General features: G+C 38.4%; 1 protein-coding gene across 1 annotated transcript in view; it reads left to right on the forward strand.

Moving 5' to 3' along the window:
- Positions 1-12112, forward strand: part of ITGA2 (integrin subunit alpha 2) — a 104802-nt gene that overhangs the window by 70802 nt on the left and 21888 nt on the right. Inside the window, exons 13-18 of the mRNA XM_079918933.1 lie at positions 53-196; positions 2470-2673; positions 3850-3986; positions 5389-5528; positions 9004-9155; positions 11566-11676. Of these exons, the coding sequence (XP_079775059.1) occupies positions 53-196; positions 2470-2673; positions 3850-3986; positions 5389-5528; positions 9004-9155; positions 11566-11676 (888 nt within the window). The remainder of the gene's footprint in view (positions 1-52; positions 197-2469; positions 2674-3849; positions 3987-5388; positions 5529-9003; positions 9156-11565; positions 11677-12112) is intronic.

The raw sequence follows: 12112 nt of genomic DNA on the forward strand, positions 1-12112 counted from the left end.
CGTGATACTAGGAGTATAGGAATCCTAAGGCCAGTATGCTTTGTTACTCCAGATTGGCTCCTATTTTGGTAGTGTGCTGTGTGCAGTCGATGTGGACAAAGACACCATTACAGATGTGCTCTTGGTAGGTGCGCCAATGTACATGAATGACCTAAAGAAAGAGGAAGGAAGAGTCTACCTGTTTACTATCACAAAGGTAAAAAAGAAAAAATTATTAAACTGACTTTGTTTGATTTGCTTTAGTATTGGTAGATAAAAGTTAATCTACATTCTTGCAGAATTAAGAAAATTTATTACTGAATGATAATTTTCATATAGAGTATGGTTTATTTATTGATAAATTTATTTATTTGGGGCTGCGTTGGTTGCTGCTCACGGGCTTTCTCTAGTTGCGGCGAGCGGGGGCTACTCTTCGTTGTGGTGCACGGGCTTCTCGTTATGGTGGCTTCTCTTGTTGTGGAGCATGGGCTCTAGGTGTGTGGGCTTCAGTAGTTGTGGCCCACAGGTTGTAGAGCGCAGGCTCAGTAGTTGTGGCGCACGGGCTTGGTTGCTCCGAGGCATGTGGGATCTTCCCGGGCCAGGGATCGAACCTGTGCCCCTGCATTGGCAGGCGGATTCTTAATTGCTGAGCCACCAGGGAAGTCCTAGAGTATGGTTTATATTCCATCATTTTGAGGATGTCACCATTAAGTTATAGTGTTAAAAATCACATTGATAATCATAACTTAGAGCTTAATAGTGCCCTGCCGTTTTCCACGAGGTCTTTGAATACATATTCTCTTTACAAATAAAGTCATTATAAATGCACATTGTTTTTTGAAATACACACACACACACACATGCACAAACATCTGTGTATTTCCCAAGTATCTCATTCAATTATTCTACTTTGCTATAAAGGTATATCAATAACAGGGCAAAGCTACCTTGTTAATATTTTACAGTGGTAAGTACAAATTTTACCAGGCACTTTAGAAACCTCCATATATTCCTGGATGCTTTCTACAGTAGTTTGTCAGGAAATTCCATTGCTTAGTGTAACATTTAGGTATATATCCAAGTCTTGGAAATTCCAGTTCTTGCACATAAAACTAAACATACTCTAACATGGAAAAGCCCAGTTTTTCCAACTTGCAGACTGAACTCTCTAAATCCATGCACATAAGTATAGAGAACTTAGTGAAACCTGAAAGAAAACCAAAATTAAAGGCACAGGTTGACATAGAAAATTAAATGACCAGATACAGAAAGGATGGAAAAAGAGAAGCTAATATTAATACAGTAAATATTATATTTATCTGTTGTGATAGTTTGTCCTACCTTATTTATTTAAATTAATGTAAGAGTTAGCCCTTTATCAGAAGCAGTTAAAACAACTTTAAAGCATATAAAGAATGTGCAATTGAGTATTTAATAAGGGAAGAGCGTATCTACTAGTTTGGAAATTTAACAAATCCCCAATTTCTTAAATGTTTCTTGCTAGTCAGTCTGAATTATCATTAATTGTTGAAAGTGAGAAGATCTTCCAGTATTTTACCAGACTCAGCAACAAATTGATTTCCATAAGGTTATTAGAGAGGAGAAGGAATCAACACTGACCCAGTTTCATGGGTGAGAAGCATTGCTTTCTTATGAGGTCATGAAATATTTCCATTCTTGATTTCAAAATCTGAAGGAAAAAAACCACACGACTGTGTCTTTCACAAGAAAATGTCTTTTCTTTGGCAGAATTATTCAGTGTGTCTTATAATGGGATATTAACAACCTCATTTTTCACTTTCTGTGCCATTATAATTATGCCTCTGTTGTTCAGTAGTTTTTAAATAAGGACTAAATTAAGATACTGTGTTTTATTTTGTCTCTACCTTAATTTTATTGAAGCGATTAGTAGATGTTTACCAGAAAATTTTTAAATCAAAAAATTTGGAAACAGATGAGTGAGGATTCTAATACTAAGGGGGAAAAAAGACAAAGAAATGGACACTTTCATGTAGGTTGCGCAGCCACAGTAAAGAGAGTTGCTTCCTTTCACCTTGCTTTATGAGCAGATCGATTGCCTAGGACCTTACTTGCTAAAAAAATATTTTGTATGTCTCATCATAAATAGAGAATTTTGAATTCTAGGTTTAAAATCCTGTCCATTTTTAACGGTTTGCAAATTGGTTTGGGCATCATTTGCTGTGAATTTTAATGATAAAAATTGTAAGTTTTTCTCTTTTTTTAATTGAAGTATAGTTGATTTACAATGTCATGTTAGTTTCAGTTCAGCACAGTGATTCAGTTATACATATATAAACAGATATAGATACATTCTTTTTCAGATGCTTTTCCCTTTTAGGTTATTACAAAATATTGAGTATAATTCCCTGTGCCATACAGTAGGTCCTTGTTGGTTATCTATTTTATATATAGTAGTGTGTATATGTTAACGTAAGGTTTGCTTTAATTGTCCCCTTTCCCCTTTGCAAGGGCGTTTTGAATTGGCACCAGTTTCTGGAAGGCCCCGAGGGTGTTGAAAATGCTCGGTTTGGTTCAGCGATTGCAGCTCTTTCAGACATCAATATGGATGGCTTTAATGATGTGATCGTTGGTTCACCTTTGGAAAATCAGAACTCTGGAGCTGTGTACATCTACAATGGTCGTGAGGGCACCATTCGCCTGAGGTATTCCCAGGTAATCCAGTTTCGTGGTGATTATTTACATGTGAGTATCATTCCTTTAGAGCTAGAGAGTAGCATGCGGACCATCCAATCCACCCCTCTTGTTTTATAACTTCATGCACTCATTCATCAGATGTTTGGTGAACCTCTGCTGTGTGTCAAGTGCTGATAAGTCTCTGGGAATGCTGTGAAGTACCAGACAGACAAAATTGTGCTCTTTGTAGATCTTCCATTTTTGTGGAGGAGACGGGGAAAATGAGATAAATAAGATAAAATAATCCAGATAATAATAAATGATAAGGAATTTTAAAAAACCAAAATAGGGAATAAATTTTCAGGGCTGGGAGATATCAGGTATTTGAGTGGGTGACCAAGAAGCCTCACTGAGAAGGCAGCTTTTGAATAAAGACCTGAAGGATATGAGCTAGGAGAAGAATCAGGACCCAAACTTGCATCAACTCCTTCCCAGTCCACTGATCTTTCACTGCTTTGTTATTTTATGTGAGAGATTCATGCTATTTCTTTGAAGAAAATGTGGCTGCAAGAATGATAATCAGATAAGATGTGATTGAAAAGTCAATGGAATTCTGTGGAGAATAAAACAACCTGAGAAATGGCCATATAAAGAACATACCAAATACCGTATGCTAACACATATATATGGAATCTAAAAAATGGTTCTGAAGAACCTAGGGGCAGGACAGGAACAAAGACACAGAAGCAGAGAATGGACTCGAGGACATGGGGAGGGGGAAGGGTAAGCTGGGACAAAGTGAGAGAGTGGCATGGACATATATACACTACCAAACGTAAAATAGATAACTAGAGGGAAGCAGCCACATAGCACAGGGAGATCAGCTCGGTGGTTTGTGACCACCTAGAGGGGTGGGATAGGGAGGGTGGGTGGGAGGGAGACGCAAGAGGGAAGGGATATGGGGATATATGGGTACGTATAGCTGATTCACTTTGTTATAAAGCACAAACACACACAACATTGTAAAGCAATTATACTCCAATAAAGATGTTAAAAATAAGTAAATAAATAAATTTTAAAAGTATGATTATTCTTGTAATAAATCTAAAGTATAAAATTTAAAAAAAAAAGAACATACCAGGGCAATGTCGATGCTGCCTTTTTTCTGTTTCAGTCGTCATGCACTATGATTTCGTCTCAAACTTGCTCTTTTAGAAAATCTTGGGGTCTGATGGCGCCTTTAGGAGCCACCTCCAGTACTTCGGGAGATCCCTGGATGGCTATGGAGATTTAAATGGGGATTCCATCACTGATGTGTCTGTTGGTGCCTTTGGACAGGTCATTCAGCTCTGGTGAGTCAGTGAGAGGCAGACACAAATTAGCTACCGAACAAATGGGCTGCTAAGTAGAGAAGATTGCTGTGCCAGTATTATTGAAACGTCACATGCGTTATGTAAGACTCTAAGGCATTTATATGTCATAGTTTGCATAGAGGAAGGAATATGTTTTTCCTGGTGGGAGGAAAAAAATATTTGCTTAACATTAGAATCAAGTTTCTCTTCTCTATATAGTGAGCAGGAAAAGTACAATGAAAAGACAAAGGTCTTGAAATGGTATTCAGGATATTTCTGATTACTACCTTCCAAATAGCCTTACCTCAGCTTGCAGAAAAGAATTCTCATGAGAATGCTCTAAAAATACTGAACACTGAGACCACACAAGTAAAGTGCAACTTCTCATGTGGTTAAAAGGTGTCTTTTACAATTATTGGTCATAAACAAGAAGCCATTATTTAGGTTTAGCTGACCTCTCGTTGACCTCAGGAGGAGTTGAAGAGCATGTGGGGAACAATAAGGGATTCAAGGTTCCTGTGAGTCAAGGACAAAAATAAATACTTTGGGCTGGCGAAGGACTGGAATCAAAAAGAAATAGAGAATTTGATCAAGAGTCCCCAAGAAAATATAGTTCAGTTATCCATTCATGTCTGCTGAAAAATGTGCTTTTTTAAATGTCCAAATACATCAAGAACAGAAAAAAAAATTACCTATTGAGTAAATTACAGTGAGTTCAATGAAGCTATTTACAGTATCTCACTTGTGCTCTTAAAGGATGAAATGCATTGTTTTCAGCGCAGCATTGGTTTTTTTTTTTTGGCTGCACTGTGCGCGGCATGTGGGATCTTAGTTCCCCAACCAGGGATCGAACCCATGTCCCCTGCAGTGGAAGTATGGACTCTTAACCACCGGACCACCAGGGAAGTCCCTTAGTGCGTCATTTTAATGAAAACTTCATGTGGAAAAAATAAAACTCAAGGATAATATTTAAGACTTTGAAAAAAAGAAAATATATTTACTGAATAAAATCAGTTAAAATCAGTTAAAAGTAGCATTAAAGTAATACAAGGTATGATTACACATAATTATATGGCTGATTTGTAAACAATTTTGTAAGAAATCATACCTTTCAGTGAACATCACCCTGTAGCCACCTTGGTTGGCCTCATGCTTGGTAGGCTATATACTTACTATATTATGACATTCCCTTTTTAGATAGTCCATGGTGGCCAAACTTTTTTCTTTGAAGGTGAATTTGATTCTTCTAAAAAGTCAAGACACATGGAGTCAAATCAATTTATTGAGGGGATCAGTTAAGCTAGGTTAATGCCGTTTTTTGGTCACATTCCTATAAGGTGCTAAGACTGGTTTTTCTGGGTAACTTCCTGAGAATAACTTTTTTAACATTTATGTCTTTTAGGTCACAGAGTATTGCTGATGTATCTGTAGTTGCTTCATTCACACCAGAAAAAATCACTTTGCTCAACAAGAACGCTGAGATAAACCTTAAACTCTGTTTCAGCGCCAAGTTTAGACCTGCTAAGCAAAACAATCAAGTGGGTGAGTAAACCTGAAATAATCTATACAACAGATAGGTTTGCTTATAGAGTTTTAGTCCTGAACATAACCCACACTTTGGATTTGGAAACCAAAAGAAATAAGGGTCTTGCAGACATTTGAATTGCCACATATTTGAGGTGCCTGAGAACGGTTAATTTGGCGTGGAAGGTTTGTTTAGACCTTCGTCCGTCATCTCTAGAACGTAACATTCTGCTGCTGAAGGTCATAATTTCAATGACATAATCATAGGCTCACCCAATCTGTCCTTTAGGTCTCTCTTACCCACACCTTCCTAACTGAAAACCATGGGCACGCACAGATTACACTGAGCTCAAGCCCATATTAAATGAGTGCACTGTATGTTGGCTTTGCCATGATCTCGATAGAGTGTGTTCAGTACAAGGGTCAAATACTCCTATTCTTAAAAATTTAATAAGCATGAAATAATGAGAAAATATAAAACAATATATAATTTGTGCCCAGTGTTTTACATTTTCTAAATAATCCAAAGGAGTGAGTGAAAGTCTGAAGCATGTCCTGTCAGCAGGAGAGAGTAGGGAAGGCTGTGTGCAGATGTCAGCAGAAGCTGTTGTTCTCTCTCCCTGGATGGGTCCAGTCATCTTCCAGGGCCTGACTGAGGTCCCACAAGTTCTCTGACGTCTTTCTAACCACTGCATCTCACCTCCATCTCTCCTGCTCCAATTGTCTCAGCTCCCTCAATACGTAGCCATTGATTTAGCACTTGATCCAACACTACCTTCTTTCATTTGCTACTGTTTCATGGGTCCTAATCCCCCTTCATCAGATTTTGGCCCTAAAATTTAGAAACCCGTAGTTCCTACAGCTATTTCATTAGGTGGTGAACAAATAAACTAGCTTAAAGGGTAAAAACATAAGAGGTAGGTTATTTGTCACGATTCATACCAAGAAATAAGTAGCTTACGAACAAAAAAAGTTAGATTCACATCTTGGCATGCTTTCCATATTTCCTACTTTTCATATTCATCTGGCATTTTTCCTTTCAGGTGTTCAAACACAGACCCAACTCTGAGTAGCACATCTCACAGACCTGCCTTGTAGCACGTCCATTTCAGTAGCCGTGATAGTTGAGTCAAAAACCATTACTGTATAAACATGAAGTGGCTAGATGGAACGTAGAGCATCGTGATTTTCATTAACAATACTGTATTGTATATTTGAAAGTTGCTGAGAGAGTTTAAAAGTTCTCGCCACACACAAAAAAATTGTAACTGTTTGAAGTGATGGGTATGTTAACTCACTTTATTGTGGTAATTATTTTGCAATATATAAAATCACTATGTTGTATACCTTAAACTTACACAATGTTATATGTCAATGATATTTCAATGAATCTGGGGGAATAAAACATTAAATATAAAAGATTAATTTGGAAAATCTATTAGTTGGCAGAAATGACTGGTAGGTCACCTCTCCTGGCCCTGAAGCATGGATTTGTCTCATGTATCTTCCTCCCAATTTTTTGTTTGTTTGTTTTTTTTTTTTTGCGGTACGTGGGCCTCTCACTGTTGTGGCGTCTCCTGTTGCGGAGCACAGTCTCCGGACGCGCAGCCTCAGCGGCCATGGCTCACGGACCCAGCCGCTCCGCGGCATGTGGGATCTTCCCGGACCGGGGCACGAACCCGTGTCCCCTGCATCGGCAGGCGGACTCTCAACCACTGCGCCACCAGGGAAGCCCTTCCTCCCAATTTTTGACTGTACTTCACCTCTTCTGTTGCCACACACTCAAAAAGGGCGTTCTGCTTTGAGAATTTCATTCCCTTCCACCCACTGTCTAGGGTCTCCTGCTACTGGGCATCTTTCCCTTTGAATCCTTCTTCTTAATGCCTTAGGTCCACACAGTCATGATCATTTGTCACTTAATTACCTGGCAATAATAGTATGTAAGACAGGAATCCCAACTCTGTGACTTTGAAAAGTGAATTTATAAAGCATGTGGCTTCTATTATTTATTGCGTCAGGTGCACACTCCAGTTTAAAGCGAATAACATTAAAAGGATTATTATATTGCCTATGTGACAATGTATCATTTTTACCAAGCTGTTGGAAAAAAAATAAAACAGTATAATTACCACACCTACTAACTTTGTCCTAGCCACAATCACTTCCCCAGCATAACTTGTCCTTTGCTTTATTTTCACCATTTATTTTTAGTTCTTGATTCCTTTGTGTTTTATCTTTGTTAACCTCATTAAGTCATCGGAGCAAGAAAAATTATACATCACTTCTAACAGATAACAGACAAGGTAACGCATAGAATGCTTTCGGAAGTATATTCAACCTTTAAAATAGTGGAAGTAATAAGACAGAGTACTCTCAAATAAGGCAGTTGATGCTATTAACCTCATTAAGTCATCGGAGCAAGAAAAATTATACATCACTTCTAACAGATAACAGATAAGGTAACGCATAGAATGCTTTTGGAAGTATATTCAACCTTTAAAATAGTGGAAGTAATAAGACAGAGTACTCTCAAATAAGGCAGTTGATGCTATTAATAGTATCAGATCTTCTCTCTCAGTTTTGGACGTGTAGCCAGCAGACTTTATTGAAGGTTCTGATAGTTTGGACATTGGCTACTGACCTCAAGTTTTATCACATTTCTCATTTCCATTTCCTTAGGTTAGTAGTATCATCTCTGTTTGATAGGTGAGGAAATGGAGGTTCAAAGAGGTTAAGCAAATTGCCTAAAGCTCGTAAATGGTGGGATTAGGATTCAAAGCATCCGTCTGATTCAAAATTTGTTACTGCAGTGTTACATGCCTTCCCCCAAGTAAGCATCTAGAATATGCCAGGCACTATACATGTCCCCTTAGAGTATCTAACTTCATCCTCAAATAACAGTGAATCCTCAAAACTGCATAGAAACAGCAGGAACATGGGATCTGATTTCAAAATTACCCAAACTTTATTTCTGACCATGCCCTAGCTGTATGAACTGAGGTGAATTATTTTGAAAAATAGGATAATATTCTGCTCATAATCTGAAAAATAGGATAATAATATCCACGTTTCAGGTTTATTGTAAAACTTGTATAAGATAACATATAAGAATGTGTTCAATTGTAGGCACTCAACAGTTCCTTTCCTTTTCACGTCACCACTTTATGGACAATGAAACCGGTATTTGAGGAAGTAATTTGACCAACTTCATTCAGTAGATTTCCTGGGGGCAAATCTACTTTTCCTTCCACTGCATCAAGCCATGTTTCTTTGAATCACATTTCTTTGCATCCACAGTCATATATTGACACATCATACCAGAACTAGAATTACAAATATCATAGGCCATCCATGGTTCACAGGCCATCAATAGAAAGGCTGGTTTTTGTTTTCTTGAAGTCAAAGACTTTACCCAGTAAGACACGATAAAACAGGGATGCTTTTTCCTTAGAAGTTTATTTGTAATAACATTTCTTTATGACTTTTATTACAGCCATTGTATATAACATCACAATTGATGCAGACCAATATTCACCCAGAGTAACCTCCAGGGGATTATTTAAAGAAAATAATGAAAGGTGCTTGCAGAAGACCATGATAGTAAATCAAGCAGAGAGTTGCTCTGAGTACATCATCCACATACAGGTGAGGCTTCAGTCCTCCCTTTCATCTCATTTCTTCTTAAAGACTAATGAATGGCGAAAGCCTAAAATGGAAGCTTATGGGTTAGATAAATGCTTGTTCTTCTAGTTAATGCTTTTCTTACCTATGAACAGGAGTGTATTTCCTTTATACTAGTATATATGGTCACATTCTATTATTGTGTAAGTTAGTTGCATTAAATTTTATTTGGGATTGCAAGTAAAAGGGCTGAAAATAAGATTCTTAAAGAAATCAAGGACAGTGCTTTCTTAACTGTTTAACAGGAAGAACTTTTAGTTGACAATAAATTTTATGTTGACATTTTCATATGAGGAGAAATTTTATTTATTTTTAAACGACTGAAAAGGACAATTCTAATTGTCCTTTCCATTATTGGATTAAATTGATATAGGTGAAGGATGGTAGATTATGAGGTAAAAATTATTGGCTATAATCTTATGCCATAATTACTATAGTTCACATGGATTTTGAAACTCTCCCAAGTAGGAAAAGTGCTTCTCAGGAGAAAACTAAAAGAAAATCTATTTTATAAATTACATGAATAGTTCCCCCTAGAAACCATGTAATGGTATTTGAAAGTGTAATTTACTCAGGAAACTTTTTTTTTTTTTTTTTTTTTTTTTTTTTTTGCGGTACGTGGGCCTCTCACTGTTGTGGCCTCTCCCGTTGCGGAGCACAGGCTCCGGATGCGCAGGCTCAGCGGCCATGGCTCACGGGCCCAGCTGCTCCACAGCATGTGGGATCTTCCTGGACCGGGGCACGAACCCGTGTCCCCTGCATCGGCAGGCGGACTCTCAACCACTGCGCCACCAGGGAAGCCCTAGGAAACTTTTATAAAATGGATATTCTGGAACCCCACCACCAGAAATTTGGGTTTGAAGGTCCAAGGAATGCGTAGGTCTAAGGGGCATCCCCAAATACTTCTGATGTAGATGGATGGTACAGAGATAACATCTCAAGAAATGCTAAGTATAAGAGTTGGAAAAACAAAGTTAATGGTCGGATGGACTAAAATCAGTTGAGTTATTTATATTCAAGTTGAAGCGTTCTTCTTTGTGAAGGCCTGGACTTTTTTGTTGTTGTTAATGTGCCAATTATACAGCTTCTTTAAAGGAATAAAAGCCAGATTCCATTTTCTCTTACCCTTGTGCTAAGTGGTGGATCAAATTAAATGTGTAATCCATTGTGGGGGAATGAAGACAGCCAGGCTGTGGTGTATGTATGTATGTGTGTATATAGATATATCTCCTGTTCTCTGACATGTATATTGGTGAAGTTTTTACGAGATGTGTGTTATTGTGGTCAGCTAAGACCACAGGTGTTCCACGTAACACACCACATTTGCTGTCAATACCAAAGTCCATCCTATGTGCCAACCCTGCAGCCAGCCGAGGACACATTTCCTTGTAGTCAGGAAGCCATTGTAGTGGTCAGGCCCCTCCAAAAGGGCTCAAGATAGGAGTAAGTCCTGCCTGTGAATGAACTAAGAGATAATAAAGACACCACTTCTAGGAAAATGCAGACTTCATTTTTAGTGCTTACCATTGTACAGACATTGTTCTTTCTTGAAGAAGAATGCTGGATGGCATTTGCAACCCTGTTTTAGCATTATTTTCATTTTTCAATAGACAGGAAACCTCAAAAAATGGAAGCGGCCCAGGCCTCCTGGAACACTGCAAATCCTCCACTGTTTTTACTAAAGACAAAGAGGAAATGTTGTACTTGTAGCTGGACAGTGTTGCTTTTAATGTCTGTAGAGTGATACGTGCATCATCTTCAATGTGCAAAGAGCAGTTCAGCCACTAACAGTCAGCTAGGCCAGAAGCTGGGGAGCTTGGTTTGAAGTGTGGGAAACACTTTATCTGGTTTTGTAGACTAAAGTTAGGTTCTAAGGAAGGGAGTCTCCTTGTCCATTCCTGACAGCCAACCCTGGGCACTTCTTTGCCTTGTAGGTCCTAATATTCTCTTCCAGAGATTTGGTCAGGACACCTAAGGACTCCATAAGTCTTGGCAATAGGAATTGGAAGAACATGGCCAACAGCCCCAGAGCTTGGTAATGACAGAGGGGTCTTCTGAGCATTTAAAACTGGACATCTCATCTAAATATTGATAATTACTTGTGTATAAATAATGAGATTACTGATGAGCTTAACTAAGAATTATTGCTTCAAATTTTTACTGAGCCCAGGTTTTTAAGTCTCTTAGAAGTGGAGAGGCTAAGAGCAGACTTAGAACAGAAGTGAAGAAGCAAGACCCTTGAAAATTCAAAACAGAGCTATTCTGCATGATTGAGAGTAGACTGTGTCCTTAATCATGAACACATGTGTGGTTGTTTTCTTGTTTTGAAGCTGCCGTGCCCTAATCAACTGACTCTGTGCATGTGTGTGTTTAGGAGCCCTCTGATGTTGTCAGCTCTCTGGATCTGTGTGTGAACATCAGTCTGGAAAACCCTGGCACTAACCCTGCCCTTGAAGCCTACTCTGAGACAGTCAAGGTCTTCAGTGTAAGTGTGGTTTGCCCTTCTTGGAATTCAGACTAGCTGACGAAGTTTCACAGTCACTGCCTTAGTGTTTGAAGGATACTTAGGACATAGCCTTTAAGTTGTTAATTTTCTAACTGAAGTACAGTTACTTATATGTAAAGTTTACCAGCATGTAATTTCCATGAAGGCAGGGATTTTTGTTTTCCTTGTTCCCTGCTCTATTTCCAGCACCTTGAGCAGTGTTTGGCCCACCACAGGTGCTCAATAAATGTTTGTTGAAGAAATAAATAACAATAAAGTGAACACCTTGTGCTCACCACCCACTTAAAAAAAATAAAATGGTACCAATACCTCTGAAATTCTCTGTATCACTCCCCACCCCATCATACCCACTTTTATCTTGTTCCCCTAAAGCAAATCATCATCTTGAATTTTGCATTTATCAATGCTTTTCTTT

The sequence above is a fragment of the Stenella coeruleoalba genome (assembly GCF_951394435.1).
Source record: "Stenella coeruleoalba genome assembly, chromosome: 3".
Classification (NCBI taxonomy): domain Eukaryota; kingdom Metazoa; phylum Chordata; class Mammalia; order Artiodactyla; family Delphinidae; genus Stenella; species Stenella coeruleoalba.